The sequence below is a fragment of the Mirounga angustirostris genome, unplaced genomic scaffold, assembly GCF_029215605.1.
Source record: "Mirounga angustirostris isolate CCGP_5_RB_7025 unplaced genomic scaffold, mMirAng1.0.hap1 SCAF_12, whole genome shotgun sequence".
Classification (NCBI taxonomy): Eukaryota; Metazoa; Chordata; class Mammalia; order Carnivora; family Phocidae; genus Mirounga; species Mirounga angustirostris.
The window spans coordinates 109,120,449-109,144,233 of NW_026991720.1; the positions used below are offsets into that span (position 1 = coordinate 109,120,449).

The 23,785-nt window shown below is 38.7% G+C and overlaps 1 protein-coding gene across 1 annotated transcript in view; it reads left to right on the forward strand.

Annotated features, from left to right (window-relative positions):
* LOC135362175 (alpha-mannosidase 2-like) overlaps positions 1–23,785 on the forward strand; it is a 165,070-nt gene that overhangs the window by 123,396 nt on the left and 17,889 nt on the right. The window contains exons 18-20 of the mRNA XM_064575597.1: positions 6,677–6,810; positions 9,619–9,760; positions 12,459–12,589. Coding sequence (XP_064431667.1) covers positions 6,677–6,810; positions 9,619–9,760; positions 12,459–12,589 — 407 coding nt within the window. The remainder of the gene's footprint in view (positions 1–6,676; positions 6,811–9,618; positions 9,761–12,458; positions 12,590–23,785) is intronic.

A 23,785-nucleotide genomic window follows, 5' to 3' on the forward strand; every position in this document is an offset into this window, starting at 1 on the left:
TTATGAAATACATATGTATGTGTATATTAAGTTTAAAAATTCTATCATCCTAAAAGTAAGTATTAAATTTTTTCTGGATTGAGTTATAAAGATTATTAGTAGTATACAGTTGATCAAAACAGTCCCTGTATAGGGGCACCTGGGTGGCTCAGTCGTTAAGCGTCTGCCTCCTGTATATTGCCATTTTGGTCATTTATTTCATGAACTTATAGGAAACTTTTTGCTCAGTGGATGAATCGTTTCTACCCTTTGTATCCCCATATGTTCATGTATCCATTGGTGAATGTTACTTATTGCTAGAATGAGATAGGTTTCAGCATCGATTTTCTTCTTAATTTTTGTTTTTATAAAGGTAAGGCCAAAAAATGATGTTACCATAAATAGGTGGGAATGGAAGGAGTTCTATTATAAGAATGTCATTCAGTCCCTTGAACTCCTTATGAGTTATGGTCCATAAATCACAGAATTGTCTATTGTCAAACTTGAGTTTCAATCAATTATTTTTAATGATCTACTGCCTGACAAATTGATTAGATACACCTTCAGTTTTGTTGAAGGCAAACAATAGAAAATCACATGTTTTGGAAAATATTTGTTACCCAGCCTTTAAAGTTCAACCAAACACCAGTATTGCAAATTGTCTCTGTTCAGCGTCCACTGGAGTTAGGATGAATGAGTGGTATGCTACTGATTCTTTTTTGTTAATTCAAGAGAAGGAACGGTAAAAGTGTGATTTAAAAAAAAAAAGAAAAAAACAAGGAAGAACTGCTTGCCTCCATAGCAAGATCAACTTGAGAAGTAAGAGTACACAGAATCCAGGCTTCCTGCATTAAGCTACCTTGGAAAGGAGCATGTTTGGGAGAGCGGGAAGTAGGCAAGTTCAGAGTGACTGTCAGTGTGGAGAGTATGCGAACAGACCATTATGAGTATTCTAGCATTCTTCCCTCGCTTGTCCTGGACCAGCCCCAGCTTGGATCGTTGGGAAGGGAACAGGAAAGCTCTACAGTGTTGTGAGCTGTTTTATTCACTCCCCATGGAAGTGCTTTCGTTAGATCTTGTCTGTTTTGGATTTAAAAAAATGTTACTGATGTAGATGTTGTATTCCCTCCAAGAGAGAGCTTCCAAAAAACCTATTGTTTCTTTTTTTTTTTTTAAGATTCTATTCATTTATTCATGAGAGATAGAGAGAGAGAGGCAGAGGCAGAGGGAGAAGCAGGCTCCCAAGGAGCAGGGAGCCTGATGCGGGACTCGATCCCAGGACCCTGGGATCATGACCTGAGCCGAAGGCAGACGCTTAACGACTGAGCCACCCAGGCGTCCCAAACCTATTGTTTCTTAAAATCAATGCTTAATAGGACAAAAAAAAAAAAGAGACAGCTTTCAGTGTTATTGTGTGTTTTTTTCTATTACTAGGTCTTCAAGTATATTGTAGTTAATTGGTGTCATCTTTAACCAAAAATTGCAATCCATGGAATCAAAATGCTATACTTTTCCTATTATGCATTTACTTTTGCATCATTTTAAGAATTACTGAAATGAAAAGCCTAAAATATGTAGACTAGTGCCTTGCTCATGATAAGTTGATCAATAAGTCGTAGTAGTTATTTATCAAGTGCTTTAGAAATGAAACGAAGTGGTGCATCATCATTTTCTTAAATTCAAGACTTGGAATGAAATTTACTCAAATTTATATTCATGAAAGCAGATGTTAAAATTTTCACTTGTGGAGAAATAGTCAATATGAACATTTACAGACCTGGAAATCAGCAAGTACCTCAGAGGATAAATTAGATCTTACAATGGATAGGCAAGTTGAATAAGTCAACATGAACAAAAAGGTCATCTAGTTATGGGAGTTATTACCATTTTTATTTTTGGTACTTTCAGATATGAGTACATTTTTTAAAAATGATAATATTTGCTTTTTTAGAAACATCATCTCCATATTGTCCTACTAAATTTATCATTGTTGCGAGAATTGTCGTTTATGTGTTGAGTGAAGCAGTGTGTATTAGTTAACCCTAAGCGTCAACTCCTGGTTAAGTTGGGTAAGTTCGGGGGCACCTGGGTGGCTCAGTTGTTAAGTGTCTGCCTTCGGCTCAGGTCATGGTCCCGGGGTCCTGGGATTGAGCCCCGTATCGTGCTCCCTGCTCAGCGGGAAGCCTGCTTCTCCCTCTCCCACTCTGCCTGCTTGTGTTCCTTCTCTTGCTGTGTCTTTCTCTGTCAAATAAATAAAATCTAAGAAAAATAGAATAAAAAAGATAATAATTTTTATGTATACAAATAATATATATGTATACTCTTTTGACAAAAGTGTCACACATTATAGTATATGTATATAATGTAAAATCCCTCTAGAATCTGTGCGTGGTCCCTATCCACTACTCAAGAGAGGTAATCAGATACCTGTGTGCACCCTCGGATCACTTGCATTCTCTCTCTCTATCTCCTCTCTCTCTCTCACACACACCTCTCTTGCATGCATATCTGCAGAAAGGTATAGTATTGTGTTTGGTTTTAGCAAAAAGTTCATCACACTGTACAAATGCTCCATTCACCTCTTGCATCAGATATCGTTCTTTGCCGGGGCAGAGAGCTACCTCATTCATTTGCTACAGAGCAGTCCAAAACGTGGATGTACTGGTTTTATTATTCATTTGTCTGTTGGTGGGCATCTAGCCTGTTTCCCCATGTTTCTACCCTTGGCACCAGTGCACAGTGAACATGCTTGTGCTTGTGATTAGTGTTCATCTTAAGTAAATACGTGAGATCACAGTGTCTTTAATTAGTATATATTACTTTATTGGCTTCTAAAGTGACCGTGACATTTTTAAAGAAAAGATTTCGGATTGTTTTGAAGAAGTTTTGTATTCTGGCAAGCCTGTCCCATAATTATTTTTTATTATTTTTATTTTATTTTACTGATAATGTATTTGTCTCCTTTAGGTAGCACTTGCAGCATATCATCCCAGATCAGTACCCTCTCCCTTTCTTAAAAAATAACCTGGAGGTCTCCTTTCTACTTAGAGTCACTGCAAAGCTTCTCCAATCCATGGTCCCAAAGTAACTTTAACATTCTCTAGTGGTCAATTTGCCAGTGAGACATGATGGCCGAGAGGCTTAGTGCTGGTTCTGTCAGCCTTGTGATCTGGGGCAAGGTATGTTCTCCTAGGCTTAGGGTCAGGATTGAATGAGTTACTGTATGTAAAGCATATGGCGGGGCATATGGTACATAGCGGGGACTCAGTAATTGTTGGCTGATTCTTCCATGTAGCTGCTGCCCGTTACTCAGCAAACACTATCTGCCTATTATGTGCTGGGAGCATAAAGATAAATAAGACATGGTCCCAGTGCTTGAGGAGCTTACATTCTAACATGCATGTGTTTGCTCAAAATCTAAGTACTTATTCCCTTCTTTCTATTTAAACTCTGTCCATGGCCTAGTTTGCTTTCCTCCCATGTCAGCTGACTTCTGCATCATGAAGGACAGCCTCTCACATCTTAACTCATTCTCTTTAATGGTGATTCAGCACCTACTACATCCCCAAATTATTGTTAAAAACTGGAATGCAGAGATGGTGTGTAAGACAATCTGTAAGGAGCTAACAGGCTCCAGGGAGGAGAAAAAAAAAAAAAAAAAAAAAAAACTTCAGAGTTCTGCAAGACTCTTTCCGCTTCTCTATGATGGCTTTCCACCTGTGGACTTGCTCTGTTTTTACCTTGCATTGCCTCTGTTAATAAAGATAAATAATCTCCATTCTCTCTTTCTGGGGACAGAGGGTGAGGTGTTAGCAGCAAGGGAGTTCTTAATTCTCTGTCTTTATCAATGACATAACTCTTCGGACTATGCTTGTTAGGTAGGAGCTGTTTTCTTTCCCAGGACTGAAGAAAAACCAGAGGGGCTTAGAAATTCCTGGCCATCCATGCCCAGGTGGAACCAATTTGGTAAAAGAACCTTTTGCTGCAAAGGTTCTGCAGGTCACTGAGACCGATCGGTTCATACCCATGCTTCCCAGGGAGTTCTCCCCTCAATCCCATGAGCTTCTTTGGGAATGGCACACTTTAGGGAATTCTTGACCTAGAGTAGGAAAAGGTAGCAGTCCTTTATCCCCCTCACATAGATTCTTCTTTAAAAAGTAATAAATTACCTTTGATGACTCAGGGATACCTCCTTGCTTTGATTACCATTACAAGATTTATTTGGTTTGTTCGTAATAAGTGTATTAGGTTTGATCTTACTTTAAAAGCCTGTCCTGGCACAGATGTCTTGCTGAACTGTGAATGGACATCGAGGCTCCTTTTAAAGGAGACTTAAGCATTTGTTGCCACAACCGGATCTGAGCATAATACTGAGCTCAAGAAAGATCATTTTCTCAACAGAAATAATTTATTATTGCCAGAGGTAATGTGAAATTATTTATTTTTTCTTGAAGCATGTTTTTTGTAAATGTTTTCCAGAGATACGTGACTTGAAATTAATGACACTCTCCTTTGTAAAGACTTTATTTCATTTCATGTACTCTATTGACCCCCTGGGAGAATATCGAGTCTAGAGAGGAGAAAACAGACGTGGTGCCAAACAGCCACGAATGCCTCCAGTAGATGAGGTGTTCGCCTGAATGCTTCATGGGGGACTTCATCCCTATGCTGTATTTTGTGTTTTTTGGCATCTTTGGTTCATTTGTGGAAGCTTGTCTGTTAGAATTCCATATACATTTCATTGGCTTTGAAAGATATTGGGGTTGACATAAACCTACTGAAAGGAAAGTTTGCATCGAAAGTAATACATTTCCTAGTCAAAGAAAACACCGTTGTTCTGGCATCAGTGGATGTGATTTTTGTTTTCTTTTAACTTCCCAGTAGTAGTGAAGCTATTTGGGTCAGTTATCTGGTAATTGTCAGAAGGAAAGTTATATGTATATTTTACTGGTTAGTGGTTCAGACTGGCCATAAAGTGGGAGGGAAAAGAAAAGGACCTTCTTCCCCCACACATGAGGTCATACTGCTCATCACAGCTTTATGAACATAGTAAGAAACTGAAGTCATCTCTGACTGAGGTTGTCGAGTTGGAGGCGTAACATCTCCCAGAAAAGAACTTCTGTGAGAATTCTGAAAAATCTGTTGATGGAGGCTTCTGCCCATTTAGTATTGTCAGCATATTACTATTGATGTCTTACAATTTCCGGTGTACTTCTCACATAAACCTATAGTGCCTCAGCTAGCTGCATTTTCATTATTTTCCACCAGTCCCACCGATTCAAACTTCCTTCCTTTAACTGTTTGCTTTCATCTTCTCTAAGCCCTGGGGATTCTTCTTGGCTTCCAGAAAAAGTCCTCCTTACTCCCTTCTCCCACTCCCCATTTCTCTTTACATAGCCTTCTTTGTCTAAAGAGTGTCCTGGTGATCAGCACGCTGTGACAGAGTGTGTGTGAGGCCTGGTGGGTAACGGCTGACAACTGCAGGTACGTGTCCAGGGCTCTTAGAACCTTAAAAACCTTCTGCCGTATGAAATAGGATAGGGCCAGTCTTTCTTCTTTTGATTGCTTGCTTTCCTGATTGCTCTTTTGTAGAAGATCCAGTATCTCTTCTACATACTCAGTCTGTATTAGGAGTGTTGGATTTCTCCATAACTCCCCTCTCCGTCTCGGAAATAGACCCAAGGCTTCACTCAGGACCATAAGATATAGTTAGGGTGGCATGACAGATAGAAATTAGTGAAAAGTTTAGGCTTATCCAAAAAAATAAATGTTTGATACATCTGGGACTTCTTCAAGCTGTCCTCTGCTTTATATAGCAAAGGACAAAATGAATCACTCCATAACAAGGGGTCCTAAGAGATACCAAACTCAATTAAAATTGATTTAACTTGGGGCACCTGGGTGGCTCAGTCGGCTAAGTGGCTGCCTTCCGCTCAGGTCATGATCCCAGGGTCCTGGGATCGAGCCCCGCATCGGACTCCCTGCTCGGCGGGAAGCCTGCTTCTCCCTCTCCCACTCCCCCTGCTTGTGTTCCCTCTCTCGCTGTCTCTCTCTGTCAAATAAATAAATAAAATCTTAAAAAAAAATTGATTTAACTTCTGGGGAGCTGTCCAGATTATACTCCACAAATACTAATATGATAATATCCATTTTAGCCATAAAGCATCTCATTGGATCTCGTGTCTCTTTTCCTAGATTATAGATCATGGGCAGTAATAGACTGTCTCTCGAACCAACAGAGTGTAGATCTCACTGCTTCAGATTTCCAGCACGGAAGGCGAGCCGTGAAGAAGTAGGCTCACATGGCTCTGTTGGAGAATGGCCGTACACGTGACAGGCGGCCTGGCCTGGAGTGGGGCTAACCTTTTCTCATTTAAAGTTCTCTTTTCCCTCCAGAACTCATTGGAGAATCATTTGCATGTTATATTTCATCTGCATTTATCTCATCCCAAGCTCTTCATCCTTCTGTTGAGTTACATGTTCTCCGGAGTAAATGTTTTCTACTGTCTGACAGTGTAAAAAAAAAAAAAGAAAGAAAGAAAAGAAAGAAAAAGGTGAACGGTGGCACAGTTAGCATGAAAAATGGTGAAGATAGGAATAGAAAATGGGAAAATGTATGTCACTCTGGAAGTTCTGTACAGTATAAGAAAAGTGGAGCAATCAATTTCTATTAACATATATATTCTTTTAAATTTAGGAATAGACGGACAGTCTGTGGAAGTGTCCAATATCGTGGACATCCGAAAAGAACATAACCGTGAGATTGCAATGAGAATTTCTTCTAGCATAAACAGTCAAAACAAATTTTATACTGACCTGAATGGATATCAGGTAATTTTCTCTTAAAATGTCTAAGTAATAGCTGTGTTAGTGTGTAACTTTTATATATGGTAGTGGGCCAGTTAATTTTGGATCCTTTGAAAAATATGCTTAAGTTTACAAATTATTTCTAAAGGAAAACTGAATTTTAACAGGTACTTATAGGTTCTATATTCAACCAGATGTCCAAAGTTAGAACAGATATTTGAGAGATTGGTTTGTAGAGCATCTGATTTACGGAGGTAGTTTTTTCAAAGGCAGATTTGGTGACCATTTGCATGTTAAATGCCTTGACACCAAAATATATCTGAATTTGTTTAATAGAAAGGAAACATAATTAGGGATTGGTGGAGTATGTATTTTTCCCCTCATAAAGAAATGGTATGTGTGTATTTAATTTATTACATATATACTTTTAAATGTATAATGTAATAATGGGCTCTTTTAAATTTCAGGAAAGCTCTTTCCCTCTTTTTATCAATAATGTATGTGTATTTACCTTTATGCACACACTTGTGTACATATACATAGACAAAGAAATACAAGCACATATATAGAAATGTGGGCAGGTATGTATTTAATCAAAATGTTCACAAAATAGTTTGAAATAGTAATGAGAAAATTGACTCATTTTTTTTCAGATTGTTAGCTCTCTAATTTAATAGGGCTCTTTTGATTGTTACATAAATTTCTATATTCAGAGTATATGTGTGTGACAACATAGCTTTGAAATACTACCACTAAAAACATTAGCATGTTTTTGAGACATTAGCATTTTAGAAATTTCTGGCTATGAATAGAAATAATTTCACAACAAATGCTTTTACTTTGTCTGATTTTCAACTGGGATGAGTGGAAGGGGTTGTGATAATTTTCTCTTCTACAATTTCCTGCAAAGGTTAAATTTAAACCTGTTCCAAAGCATAAAAATTGCATTATACACTTTGAATTTACATGTTAATTCTACCACAGCTGTTTGGTTTTCAAATGAAGCCCTGACTTTATGGTGATTCATTTTCCTTGTGTACAAAAGAAACTCTTTTCTTAAAATCTTACAAAAGCAATTATTTGTATGTGTGGGTGTATACATGAATGAAAAAAACTTAGTAAAAGTGAATAAACATGTGAATTTTCTTTTCAAGGATCGAGCATTTGAATAAATGGGAAAATATTATTTCTAAACTTCTAAATTTCTAAATTTATGACCTAAATATGTCTGCTTCTAAAATAGGCCATTTTTTAAGCCTTGGAAAGAGTAGTCCTTGAGCAAAACTAGAAATCTAGACCAACAGGTAGGGAGTGAGGGTGGCAGCCCTATAGTCATGACAGTGTGAATGTCCTTTTCAGTGAGTATACAAGTTAATTTGATTGGGAAGATCCAGATTGGAAAGGAGAAATGGAAAATTCTTTGAAACTCTCTCTTCTTTTTTCTTTCTTTCTTTCTTTTTTTTTTTTTTTAACATTTTGCAGTTGTTTCTTCAGGTTCATAATTTCCTGGGCCTGTGATACAAATTACCACAAAATGGGTGGCTTAGAACAACAAGAATTTATTCTGTCATAGTTCTGGACACCAGAAGTCCCAAATCAAGATGTCTTCAGGGCCACACTCCCTCCAGAGGCTCTAGGGAAATACTCTTCCTTGCCTGTTGGGGCTTCTGATGGGCTTGTAGACCCATCACTCCACTGTCTGCCTCTGCTGTCCCAGAGTCCCTGTCGTATTCTCCTTGTGTTGCCGTGTGTGTCCTTTCGTGTCCAGGTTTCCTGCTTAGAAGGACACCAGCCCTTGGATTAGAGCCCACCCTAATCCACTATACCTTATGTCTGTAGAGATCCTATTTCAGAACAAAATCACATTCACAGGTTATGGATGACCATGAATTTGGGGGACACTATTCAGTACAACCAGTAAGTTAAAGGATGCACTACAGGGTTGTTGTAAAGATTAAAGATCATATTTGTGAATGCCCGTACTTTGTCTCGTTATAATGGGCACTCAATACTATTACATTAACTTTGTACTCCTTTTCTTCTTGAGTGTCATGTCAGACTTGCATGAGCTGAACAGGAGAGATGTCATTTTTATGTGGTGTGAATAAGATACCTCGTAACAAAGTCTCTGTTTGATGTTTCCTCCTGAGGTTTGAGGGACTCTCCTCAGCCCCAACCAGCTTAGTGAATTTTGGGTCAAAAAATAAAATAATGTATTTCATGCATTCACATACCAGACCAAGAAAAGTTAAAATATGGAACTACCTACATTGACACTAAACAAGAAGAATAAGCACTGAAGAGTTTTTAAATATAAATATTAATTTGATTATTTTAATGTAATATGTTAGAGGATTTGATAAGGGGATCTGTGGTATTTATTAAAACTGATTCAAGAATTATAAGAGAGATTTTTTGAAAGGGGATAGAGAGCTATTATGCTTAGCATTCATTACAAAAGCAGTATGTTAGATTTAGATGAGAAATGAATACTTGATACCTTTATAATTTGTTTTATGCAAATATTGGAAAGCTAGAAGACTTTTGTTAAGGATTTTTATTCTGAATTAAATAGGAATGCCTATTTTAAGAACCTGGATAAGTTCTACCTTTCTCACCTAAAAGTTTTCTAAGATCCTCCTTATTTTTTTTTTCATATTGTTTGAAAGAATGTTTTAATTCCTAAATTAGCTCTTCCTTTGAACAAGAAAGGAAGCTATACCTTTTTCTTTTTGGAAGAAACGTCATCTGTAGTCAGTACTAATTTTTTAAAGTACATCTGTAAATATCCCTTGATTTCTTTTTTTTTAAGTGAACTGTTTGTTCTTATAGATTCAGCCCAGAATGACGATGAGCAAATTGCCTCTTCAAGCAAATGTCTATCCGATGACCACAATGGCCTATATACAGGACACCAAGCATCGCTTGACATTACTCTCAGCTCAGTCTTTAGGGGTTTCAAGTTTGAAAAGTGGTGCGTGTTGTTTGGATTCTTTTTTGCTCTTACAAGTTTCAGTTCCAAATGTATAATTTTTCTGTTGGTCATATTATTAATTATCATCTTCAGACACCAGCTATTAGTTAATTTTGGTTTTGTGAGAATAACATAAAATAATGTATTTCTTCAATCTTCTGATGAAGAATGAGGGACCTAAAGCTCCATGAAACCATGGCTTCTTAAAGATAATTTTTCTCTCCTGATAGCTCATTGTTTGCACAAGCCTCTGTCGTTGTCATAATGGAATGGCTGTGGAAACTCTCTCAGAAGCCAAAGAGGAGAGGGAGCTGGGGTAAAAGTTAGAAATTCCCAGAGTTGCCTAAGTTCGCAAAGGCGGGACGTAACAGTTCAAACCTAGGTCCTTCTCTGAATCGTATCGTTCTAGGGCACTTCTACCCGAAAGAAGAAAGGGAGTTGCAATGATACAGCTAGGCAGATAAAGAGGTGACAGACACAACTTTAAGGATTCCAAAAGATAGAACAAGATGGAAAGAGAAAATAAATCGTAAACACAGATTAATTTTTATAAAACCTTCTATGGAGAGGCGTATGTCCTTTATAATACATATTTTTTCATTATCATTTATATGTAGTCAAATTGCTCTTCTTTCTTACATATTAAGAGTTGCTAAGACAAATGTCTTAAGGAGCCAGGCAGATAATAAAGGTGTGCAGGTACCTGACGTACCCTTTGCCCCAAACCCACTTTTTTAATTGGGCATATACATACATTCCATATGTCCACCCACACAAAAAAGCATACTACTCATCTTCTTTTGTGGCTTTCATTACACAGACTCATGAGATGATGCCATAAAGACATTAACGCTGTTAGAAAAATAATAATGGCCTCACATCAGGGATGCAGCGGGGAGTGGTGGGGCTTCGGCAAACTGGGGCACACCATTCCCAGTGAACGGTGGGGCAGCCGCTGCTCAGCGCCAGGTTGTTGTCACCATGGGGAAAGGGGCCCAGGGTTGCCAAATTTTTCTGCTTCTGAAGAGCCCAGGAGTCTGGAATTTTTTATGTTTTTATTTTTATTTTTTTTGGAGATTTTATTCATTTATTTGACAGAGAAAGAGAGAGACAGCGAGAGAGGGAACATAAGCAGGGGGAGTGGGAGAGGGAGAAGCAGGCTTCCCAGGGAGCAGGGAGCACAATATGGGGCTCGATCCCGGGACCCCGGGACCATGACCTGAGCTGAAGGCAGCCGCTTAATGACTGAGCCACCCAGGCACTCCATATGTTTTGATTTTTAAAAAATTAAGTCAACTATTTATAGATTGGACAACTTCACATAAAATTCCTAAATGTGGTTTAGGGACAGAGGAGCTTTATTTCTCAGCTTGCCTTTGTCAAGGGAAGTGACATAACTGTCTACTCCATGATTGCTCCAGTCCTAATGTCTAGTTCCCTATTTAAGGACCCAGCTTTGAGAATTTAAGGCAACGTTTAAAAATGGGGGGCTCAAGAGTCACACCTGGCCCAGGTGCCCCTGCTACAGACAGCCAAGCACCCTAGCATTTCAGTACCTACAAACAGAAGAACAATTTGAGTACAGCCCAGGAGATTTACTGAGTGTCACATATTATGAGGGCTAACATTTGGAGGCAGGGAGAAGAGAGAAACTGCCAAGAGATTGATGTACTCATTTGGGTGTGACATGATCAAGCTCTAGATGGCCAATTCGTCCCAGTGCCTGAGGAGCACATTCTAGACAGTTGTGTTCTAAAATAAATATGGAGGTAGTAACAACGAAAATTCTGACCATCACTGGCAGTTTTATGTACTGGGTACCTAAATTGAGAAGAAAGAACTAAACAGAGTTGGATTGACTGTGTGAAAATAATAGTTATTAAAATATTTTATGTATTGCTCTTTTATGCCAAAAGATCATTTAGTACTGTAACAAATGTGAATGAGTGGATGGATGAATATGCATATATTTTTATGTATGACTAGGGTTTTTTTTAGTGTAAATATATGACTGTGGCTCTGGGTGGTTTTTTGCTTTGTTTTGGATAGGGTTTTTTGGTTTGTAGTCTCATAGCCTAATTCTTAGCTTACAACTTAACCTAGAGGAGGTGTGGAATTACTGCACAGCCAATGAAGGAACCAAATATGACCTCTTCTTGAACTAGAGGAGAGAGGATAGTTGATGCCACTAACTTAATACCAGGGAGGGAAGGGGGTACGTGCTGGGTGTCTCCAAATCCTGGGGTTTCTTCAGAGAATCACCAGATACCAAGTAACCAAAACGCTTAGTCTTTCAAATCCTTTTTAGATTCTACACATCTGTATTTGCCTTGTTACTCCAGGTGTGATGTATGTTTCCTAATGAACCTCATAAATGTTTTTAAATTCCAGGTGCTACCACTAAAAATTTTAGAGGACATAATTTACTCTTCAGATTAATTCTTTTTAAATTTCACTTAAGTTTTGATCTGTCTCATTTTTAAATTTCTTACCAAATTTTACCAGACATTTATGAAGAAGAATGGAAATAAAGTCCTGTTTTTTGCATTTATCCTAGCTGTTTTGAGAAAGCCCTTGGTACTTTGGGCTATATGGATCTGTCTCCTTGGCTTAAATCAGGACCGTGCCTAAACTTATGTGATTGTCACTGGATGTTTGTATTAAATAACTCTGGCCAGTTTGTTTGTTTGTTTGTTAGGTCAGATTGAAGTTATCATGGATCGAAGACTCATGCAAGATGATAATCGCGGCCTTGAGCAAGGTGTCCATGATAACAAGGTTACAGCTAATTTATTTCGACTACTACTGGAAAAAAGAAGTGTGAATACGGTAGGAAAAAAATAATAACTCATACGTTCTGATGTTGTTTGTTCTTTGCCACCCAAAATTTGAAATTATGACTGTCCACTTTTTTATGATTTTCAGTTCCCAGGATTGAGATATCTTTATAATAGGTGTAGCCTATATTGACAAAAAAGAGAACTTCAGTTACACATATGTCAGATTTGCATTTAGGTCATCTTATTTTTTATTTTTCCTTATTATGTAGATGTAAAATGTTAAAGAATCAGTTTGGGTGAGATTTTCTGAGATTATTTTGAAAGAAAATAAGAGTTGAATTTAAGAATAGAACTTAATCACATACTTAGATTAAGTTTGATTAGTAAAATTTATGGGAAACCTTAGTGTGCTTATTCTAGTCTTAGACTCCTCAATTGAAAATGGATTTACTTGTCTATCTTCTTGCTCAGTTTTCATTTCTCAAGACAAAACCTCAGCATTCCATTAAAAAAATCTGGCTAAAGCTCAGTTGGATGTAAACCAACATGACAATACGCCTCTTCAAGGCTACACAAAAGTCATCATCACAGTCCTCCGTGCTTTACTGATTTCCCACCTCAGATGATCTGTACACAGCCCTTTTTTTCTCACTCTGCTCTCCTTCTTTCTTCACTGATCCATTTCAGATCTTTTCTACTCTTTTTAGCTGGTGGCCTCACCATCGACTTCACATCTGACAGGGCTCTCTGTTCTAGGTATCAACCATCTCCTCCCACCCTTTCCTTCTTCCCTCATGTTGCAATAGAGACATTTTTACCTTCCTTTCCTCCCAGGCCAGTACCTCCACTTGTCCTTGCAACGTACCCCAGCGCCCTCCTCAGCAGCATCATCCTCCTTCCCTCTCTCTGCCCTTCATAGCTGACATTTCCCTAGGAAAGAAACCCTTTCTGCAGGCTTTTAGACACTCTTCATTTTCTCCTATTAAAAATAAAAACCAAGGGCGCCTGGGTGGCTCAGATGGTTAAGCGTCTGCCTTCGGCTCGAGTCATGAACCCAAGGTCCTGGGATCGAGTCCCACATCAGGCTCCCGGCTCAGCAGGAAGCCTGCTTCTCCCTCTGACCCTTTCCCCTCTCATGCTGTTTCTCGCTCGCTCGCTCTCTAAAAAATAAATAAAATCTTTAATAAATAAATAAATACATACATACATACATACATACCAAAAACAACCTCCACACAGACTCATGTCCATTTGCCCTGCTCTCCCGTCCTGTCTTCCACACCCAGTTGAGCCGCTTTGGAAGATGGGTTTATTTCATTGCTTCCGTGTCACACTCGACTCATTTCAGATTTGCTTTAGCTTCCCCCACCACACACACACCCTTGCCAGTGTCACGAGATCCACCATCTTACTTCACCTTGCAGCAGCATTCGACACTGACCATGTCACTTCTTAGAAGACAGTCTAGCCAGGGCTTCCGTGGTGCCATGCTCATCTGGTTTTCCTCCTAGCTCTCAAGTAGTTCTTTATCTCTCTGATGGTTATTAAGCCGTTAAATGTCAGAGTCCTCAAGGGTTGGCCCCACGCCTTCTCCTTTTCTCGTTTTATATGTTCTCCCTCTGCAATCTCTCCTACTCCTGTGGCTTTGGTGACCACCTCTATGCAGATGAAACCCACACATATATTTCACCTCTTACCTGCAGACCCATCTACCTAGCTGCATCCTGCTATTCAGACCCGACATATCCATGATCACTCTCATGATCTCTCTTCCCTTCCCCCCAGACCTGCTCTTTTCTAGTGTTTGCTCTCTCGGGGACTAGCACCACCTTCCATCCAGTGCCACATACATAGCAGTCATCTCTCATTGATACTTCTCCTTTGCCTGCCCCTTTCTTAAAACAATGATCACCAGTGTTGACTATCTTATTGCCTAAATATTTCAAATCTATAAACTCGCTTATTTTGACCACCATTATCTAAACAAACATCATGTGTTTCCTGAATCATTCTGCTCTTCTTTTCCTGCCATATTTGTTCTCAAATCAAGTAAGCAAAGTGATTCATCTTTTCAAAATTCAATCTGACCCCACTGCTCCCTTCTTAACCCTCAGGTGTCTTCTCATTGCTCTCCAAATAAAAGCCAAAATCCTTCCCATGGCCTGAAGAGCCCCTCATGATCTGGGCCCTGCCTGTCCCCCAGCTTCATCCAGCATGACTCGTGTTATTTCTGCTCTAGGCCCACTAGTTTTCTTTCAGTCCCAAGTGCTCCCTACGCACCTGGGGCCCACAGCACCTTTGCATTTGTGGTTTCATTCTGTGCCCAGGGAACTCTTCATAATAGTTCAGGCCAAAGCTGCCTTGGTCAACTGCTTTTTCTTGACCAGGCCAGATCACCATCCTCAGTGCCTCCTCAGAATTGCGCATCTGTCCTCCGTGCATAGATGTGATTATATTTGATCATTGTCTCTCTCCTCTTTTGGACCATAACTTCATGAGAGTGGGGGCCATGTTCCTCTGCTTCTAGAATTGTTCCTGGTAGAGGAAGCACCCGATATGTGTTGCATGAATGAATGCACAAATGCATAAATGAGTGAGCTGTAATAGCGCATGGTGCCACCGCATTTATCCCAGCCCCTGCTTACTGCCTTGTCATACTCGGCATGTTCTCTTTCCCTGCTCCATTCCAGGGACTTGTCTGCTTCATTTTTATGTACCCCACAGGGCTCCTTGCCTATGGTAGCTATTCTATAAATAAAACACTGGTTGATTGAATGAAATGGCAACAGCTCATTAAAGCCAAGAATTCTTTCAGTATCTAGAATCTTTTAGGAAAAAAGATTTTAGTATCCATTTTTAGATGTCAAGATTTAAACCAGTTCTTGGGACTCATGGTTTAAATCAATTACTGACAAGATAGCTTAATTTGAGGACTAAAACTGCACAGGAAAATCATTGTCTGAGTGCTGGCAGCTACTGTCTTTTTCTCCTCCCGAAAATGTCTCTGGCTTTTATGATTTTTTTTTTCTCTCTATATAGACACTAATTTGCAAAGCTTCTATTAACTATGGCAATAAGCATTTTCATGTCAGATCTATAAAGCTTTCACTTAGAAGTGAAATAATTTGTTTATTCCCATTCAAAACTCCTTGGATAGTAATTGATTGAAATTTGATCCAGTGTTTGTATAATCCTATGTTGGTTAAATTTTTCTTTTTGCTCAACTATAGATTCTTGGACTTAAATCAATAGTTTCTTTTAAATAAAAAATGAACTAGAGAAGAGAAAATACATTTTAATTTCTAGTGCAATTGATTAAAAAGGCATTTGATTAAGGAATGTTCCATCTCCTATAACTTAAACTTTGCAGAAAGTGTTTTTATTTTCAACTCAGACTCTCATGTTTAAGATGTCGATGGTAGGAACAATGGTGAGGAGACAGTCTCTGTACAGGAAGGCATTTTAGTAGAAAGTCTTCAGCCTGCCAGAGCCTCTGGGAGGAGTTATCTGGGTGACTAAGTGGAACCGAATCCTGTTCGTGAGTGTTCTGCAGAGAGGCAGTGAGAACAAGGACTGGAATGATAATTGCTGTGAGATGTGCAGATGCCCAGTGGGTTACTGTAGCTATGTGAGGTGGACTATCATCCATGTGTAATGACCAACGGAAGCGGAAAGTGGGAATTGTCTCTTTGGCATTGACCCTTTAGGTTTTGTTTCTTTGACACTTATTCCCTATCCCTTCCTGCTGAAGACTGCTATAGGTAGAGGGCATTGAACCAGGAATTAGAAGTGCTGGGAAGTGTTCAGGTATTACAGTTGTGTCATTTTACCTGTGGATACCAGTTCTTTACATGTCAGGAAAAGGAGCTAGGAGAGATCAGATGAAAAGCTCAAATGCTGACAGGACTCAGAAAAGTGATGGCATGAGGGAGGTTGGTCAGGTTTAAGGGCAAACGCGTAAGTGAGGTGACCCCAGGTCTGTGATGAGTGAGGACACATCCCACCAAGGAGCTACAACTCAGCTGCACTTGAGGGAATATGGGGGCCCAGGGTGACTTGGGTTTCCAGTGTTTTGGGTTTAAAAAAAAAGTTACCTGTTTTAGGGAGTTTTTTTGTTGTTGTTGACAATTTCACTGTGAAATCTCCTGGATTTTTTTTCTTTTTTGAGAGTTGGCCAAAAAACAGACAACTTTTTAATACCATGCAGACCTATCAAAACCTATCTGTAGGCAGATTTAGCTCACAGATCACCAGGCTTCACCTCTGCGCTAAATGAGATATATTTCTAAATCTTATGATTCATTAATTTTCATCAATTATTTCTTCTGTCTCTTTTTACCACATCCTTTCTCCTACTGTATTTTTCTCTCCTTTATTTATATTACATTTACTTGTTGATAGATTAAGTTTAAAAAAACATTTATCAAGTTCTCACCATGTATCAGGTCATACTGAATAAGCCAAAGTGACTCAAAATATCCTCTCTTATTGTCTTAGATAATTTATTTAGCAAGTTTTGCTGTAGATGGATGGAAACCTTTGATGTTTAGGGATCAGATAACTTAAATGGGCTTCATGAAGGACACCATGGAGCCTAGCAGGAAGTTCTGATTTATAAAATAAGGGCTGGAACCCAATGGAGATCTCAACTTCTTGTGGTTTGGATCAGAATGTGCTATAAACTCTTTATAATTTCATACAGAATGCAAGAGAAAGCTAGATCTGAACAGCTTGAAGCCTTCCAACCCACAAGGAACCAAATAATGTTTAGAGTAGTATATTAGTACTGCAAGGCTGGAGAATTCATTTACAGCTTAAAATTTCCTATAGCAAACATGTGTTATAAGCTTTGGGTTTATCATAAAGGTTACAGTTAAAAGATTACCTTTCCAGGAGATTAATCAAAAGGTGATAATTCACCAGCTAAATATCTTGTCGAGCCCCTCGTTGCTATAAACATGTTAAGAAAGTGCATGAATCATGGAACCTTCTGTGAGATTTTGTCCCACCCTGCCTGGCCAGCTTCCAGCAGCGTTATTTGTTCGTGGTGCTTTTATAGCTCTGAACCACAAATCTTCCCTAAACTTCTCTCCCTTATCCTGCTTAGGACAGTAAATGGCACAGTTCTTGAATTCTCGAAGAACTTACAGTCATGATATTGTTTCCTTTGACGAGACTTAGCATTAACATGTTTCTGAGTCTGAATCATTTTCTTAATCCAAAACTAGTTAAAGGATGAGACTCAGACATTTGATTGCAAAGGCAGCGGTTTCTTCTACAAGGTTGGGAGGATGTCTGGGGTGATGGTTCCCAGCACGTGTCCACAGAGCTGTGTCAGACTGACCGAGATTTGAGACTCACTCTGGGGGCTGTTAAGCTTTGGCTTCCTAGGGCTCACCCCTGGAAATTCTGATTAAGTAGATTTGGGTTAGGGTTCGGGGATCTATGTTTAAAGCTCCCCAAGCCATTTTTATGTATGGTAGGTTGCAGGGGGGCACTGAGAGTCAAGGGAACTGGTGTGGTTGGGAGGAAGAGTATATATGCACATTACTGTTTGAAAGGTATACATAATCCATCAAGAAGTATCCCACCTATTCACTGAAGTGTCCAGGGATTCCTCCAAGAGCATAGAACAAAGCCAGAGAGCTTTCTCTGAATGTTACTTGACCTAGAATGGACTTAATGCCTTCTGATTCTGATACGGCAGGTGTCTTCTTTTCTGTTGGGATCTTTTATCTTTTATTATTGAAAAGTGATTTTGTCAGCAATCCTGACCTAGATTATGAAGTCCTTTGATCTTGGAGTACATTTAAAGTTTCCAGTTGAAACTGTTCCCTCAGTATTCAACAACATGCATTAAATTTCAGTATTGTTGGTGAATATTATTATATATGCTTTTTTAATCTTTCTTTTAAAAAAAGTGTGGGATGGGTGCATATTTTATTTACATGTCATTTAGACCTTGTGTCAGTATCTCAGTATGCACTGTCCCTCTACTGCCTTTAATTTTTTTTCTTTCTCCATAGTCTGAATTGTAATGACATCTACAGTTCGCTGCTGGCAAGATGCTTGTCACTCTTTGCTCAATACCCTCTGTTCAGTGCTAATCTGACATTCTGAATTTTAAGCCCCGTATCTCCTATAAATCCTATCTTTTCGGCCAGATAAGTAGCCAAGCCTTTTATTTGAGCCCTGTATTGCAGAAAGGATGCAAAATCAGAGGATATCAGTGAAATGGACAGTTTAAAAATAAGATACAAAATTAAATTTGTTCCACATGTCACTGTTGATCAAAAAAACTTTCCACATAAATTATTTTCTCTTCTCAGTGTTTTTCTCTGTGTGCTCTTATACCTTAGGCATTATTGGTTAAGATTCTACTTAGTCATCGATTTAGTTAATTAAGTGTGTCATCTACCATATGCCTATTGTCAGCCCTGGCAGACTTGTTTAATGTTTGAACATGCAGAACCACTTGTCTTTAAGTATATACCATAGCAACGACTAAAGTACTTTTAAATTCTACTGAATAATTGTGTACTAGGTAAATATGTACTAACTATTATATAACATAATTTAACAGTTTCAGTTCAGCGGTAGTGATTTACCAAATTTAACAGATGATATAGGTATACTCCTTGTGTTATTTTAAAAACCTTATTTATTTTGAGAGTTTTTCCCCAAAAAATCCTGTCTTTGGGTAACATGTATGGAGCATAGCTTCAGATCACAAGATGTTATGGTCTAGTTGAGTGTATAAATGAAACCATGAGTATATGGTGGGTAAAACCTGAGGGAGAAGAGATCACATTTGATGATGTGCAAGATGTGTGAATATTCCAGCCCATCTATTTAAGAATTTTGTGGTAGGTTGAGAAAGAGTTTCCATAAAATGTTATGCCTTGTCCTAAAATGATTTTTGGAAAATGTTATCAGGATTTTTAGAACTAAAGCAATGGAAAAAAGATCTTTCTAAACATGAGTTAGGTGGACACTGTTCATTTTCTTGTATTGCTTACAAATGGACTTGGTAATCTCTGTGTTGGCTAAGACTGTTATTTACAAAATATAAAATTGAAATATTTGTTTTTGTTTATATTTCTTTTCTATTTAAACCCTGTCAGGTAATTCCATTAATATTGTGAAAACTGCATATATATATATAACACTTAAGCATTTCTGTTTTCTCTTTTTTTTTAATTTTTTTATTCTTATGTTAATCCCCTGACATTACAACATTAGTTTTAGATGAAGTGTTCCATGATTCATTGTTTGTGCACAACACCCAGTGCTCCATGCAGAATGTGCCCTCCTAAATACCCACCACCAGGCTAACCCATCCTCCCACCCCCCTCCCCTCTAGAACCCTGTTTGTTTTTCAGAGTCCATCATCTCTCATGGTTCGTCTACCCCTCCGATTTCCCCCCCTTCATTCTTCCCCTCCCGCTACCTTCTTCTTCTTCTTTTTTTTTTTCTTAACATATATTGCATTATTTGTTTCAAAGGTACAGATCTGAGATTCAACAGTCTTGCACAATTCACAGCGCTTACCAGAGCACATACACTCCCCAGTGTCTATCACCCAGTCCCCCCATCCCTCCCACCCCACCCCCCACTCCAACAACACTCAGTTTGTTTCCTGCGATTAAGAATTCCTCATATCAGTGAGATCATATGATACATGTCTTTCTCTGTTTGACTTATTTCACTCAACATAATACCCTCCAGTTCCATCCACGTCGTTGCAAATGGCAAGATCTCATTCCTTTTGATGGCTGCATAATATTCCATTGTATATATATACCACATCTTCTTTATCCATTCATCTATCGATGGACATCTTGGCTCTTTCCACAGTTTGGCTATTGTGGACATTGCTGCTATAAACATCGGGGTGCACGTACCCCTTCGGATCCCTACTTTTGTATCTTTGGTGTAAATACCCAGTAGTGCAATTGCTGGATCATATGGTAGCTCTATTTTCAACTTTTTGAGGAACCTCCATACAGTTTTCCAGAGTGGCTGCACCAGTTTGCATTCCCACCAACAGTGTAGGAGGGTTCCCCTTTCTCCGCATCCCCGCCAACATCTGTCGTTTCCTGACTTGTTAATTTTAGCCATTCTGACTGGTGTGAGGTGATATCTCATTGAGGTTTTGATTTGGATTTCCCTGATGCTGAGCGATATTGAGCACTTTTTCATGTGTCTGTTGGCCATTTGGATGTCTTCTTTGGAAAAATGTCTGTTCATGTCTTCTGCCCATTTCTTAATTGGATTCTTTGTTCTTTGGGTGTTGAGTTTGATGAGTTCTTTATAGATTTTGGATACTAGCCCTTTATCTGATATGTCATTTGCAAATATCTTCTCCCATTCTGTCGGTTGTCTTTTGGTTTTCATAACTGTTTCCTTTGCTTTGCAAAAGCTTTTTATCTTGATGAAGTCCCAATAGTTCATTTTTGCCCTTGCTTCCCTTGCCTTTGGCGATGTTTCTAGGAAGAATTTGCTTCGGCTGAGGTCAAAGAGGTTGTTGCCTGTGTTCTCCTTTAGGATTTTGATGGACTCCTGTCTCACATTGAGGTCTTTCAGCCATTTGGAGTCTATTTTTGTGTGTGGTGTAAGGAAGTGGTCCAGTTTCATTCTTCTGCATGTGTCTATCCAATTTTCCCAACACCATTTGTTGAAGAGACTGTCTTTGTTCCATTGGACATTCTTTCCTGCTTTGTCGAAGATTAGTTGACCATAGAGTTGAGGGTCCATTTCTGGGCTCTCTATTCTGTTCCATTGATCTATGTGTCTGTTTTTGTGCCAGTACCATGCTGTCTTGATGATGACAGCTTTGTAATAGAGCTTGAAGTCCGGAATTGTGATGCCAACGGCTTTGCTTTTCTTTTTCAATATTCCTCTGGCTATGCGGGGTCTTTTCTGGTTCCATAAATATTTTAGGATTATTTGTTCCATTTCTTTGAAAAAAGTGGATGGTATTTTGATGGGGATTGCATTGAATGTGTAGATTGCTCTAGGTAGCATTGACATCTTCACAATATTTGTTCTTCCAATCCATGAGCATGGAACGTTTTTCCATTTCTTTGTGTCTTCCTCAATTTCTTTCATGAGTATTTTATAGTTTTCTGAGTACAGATCCTTTGTCTCTGTGGTTAGATTTATTCCTAGGTATCTTATGGTTTTGGGTGCAATTGTAAATGGGATCGACTCCTTAATTTCTCTTTCTTCTCTCTTGTTGTTGGTGTATAGGAATGCCACTGACTTCTGTGCATTGATTTTAGATCCTGCCACTTGACTGAATTCCTGTATGAGTTCTAGCAGTTTTGGGGTGGAGTCTTTTGGGTTTTCCACATAAAGTATCATATCATCTGCAAAGAGTGAGAGTTTCACTTCTTCTTTGCCAATTTGGATGCCTTTGATTTCTTTTTGTTGTCTGATTGCTGTGGCTAGGACTTCCAATACTATGTTGAATAGCAGTGGTGATAGTGGACATCCCTGCCGTGTTCCTGACCTTAGGGGGGAAGCTCTCAGTTTTTCCCCATTGAGAATAATATTTGCGGTAGGTTTTTCATAGATGGCTTTTATGATATTGAGGTATGTACCCTCTATCCCTATACTCTGAAGAGTTTTGATCAAGAAAGGATGCTGTACTTTGTCAAAAGCTTTTTCTGCATCTATTGAGAGGATCATATGATTCTTGTTCTTTCCTTTGTTAATGTACTGTATCACATTGATTGATTTGCGGATGTTGAACCAACCTTGCAGCCCAGGGATAAATCCCACTTGTTCATGGTGAATAATCCTTTTAATGTACTGTTGGATCCTATTGGCTAGTATTTTGGTGAGAATTTTTGCATCCATGTTCATCAGGGATATTGGTCTGTAATTCTCCTTTTTGATGGGGTCCTTGTCTGGTTTGGGGATCAAGGTAATGCTGGCCTCATAAAATGAGTTTGGAAGTTTTCCTTCCGTTTCTATTTTTTGGAACAGTTTCAGAAGAATAGGTATTAATTCTTCTTGAAATGTTTGGTAGAATTCCCCTGGGAAGCCATCTGGCCCTGGGCTTTTGTTTGTTGGGAGATTTTTGATGACTGCTTCAATTTCCTTAGTGGTTATAGGTCTGTTCAGGTTTTCTATTTCTTCCTGGGTCAGTTTTGGTAGTTGATCCATCTCTAGGAATGCATCCATCTCTTCCAGGTTATCTAATTTGCTGGCATAGAGTTGCTCATAATATGTTCTTATAATTGTTTGTATTTCTTTGGTGTTGGTTGTGATCTCTCCTCTTTCATTCATGATTTTGTTGATTTGGGTCATTTCTCTTCTCTTTTTGATAAGTCTGGCCAGGGGTTTATCAATCTTGTTAATTCTTTCAAAGAACCAGCTCCTAGTTTCGTTGATCTGTTCTACTGTTCTTTTAGTTTCTATTTCATTGATTTCTGCTCTGATCTTTATGATTTCTCTTCTCCTGCTGGGTTTAGGCTTTATTTGCTGTTCTTTCTCCAGCTCCTTTAGGTGTAGGGTTAGGTTGTGTACTTGAGACCTTTCTTGTTTCTTGAGAAAGGCTTGTATTGCTATATACTTTCCTCTTAGGACTGCCTTTGCTGCATCCCAAAGATTTTGAACAGTTGTGTTTTCATTTTCATTGGTTTCCATGTATTTTTTTAATTCTTCTTTAATTTCCTGGTTGACCCATTCATTCTTCAGTAGGATGCTCTTTAGCCTCCATGTATTTGAATTCTTTCCGACTTTCCTCTTGGGATTGAGTTCTAGTTTCAAAGCATTGTGGTCTGAAAATAGGCAGGGAAAGATCCCAATCTTTTGGTACCGGTTGAGACCTGATTTATGACCTAGGATGTGATCGATTCTGGAGAATGTTCCATGGGCACTAGAGAAGAATGTGTATTCCGTTGCTTTGGGGTGGAATGTTCTGAATATATCTGTGAAGTCCATTTGGTCCAGTGTGTCATTTAAAGTCTTTATTTCCTTGTTGATCTTTTGCTTAGATGATCTGTCCATTTCAGTGAGGGGGATGTTAAAGTCCCCCACTATTATTGTATTGTTGTTGATGTGTTTCTTTGCTTTTGTTATTAATTGCCTTATATAATTGGCTGCTCCCATGTTAGGGGCATAGATATTTACAATTGTTAGATCTTCTTGTTGGATAGATCCTTTAAGTATGATATAGTGTCCTTCCTCATCTCTTATTACAGTCTTTGGTTTAAAATCTAATTTGTCTGATATA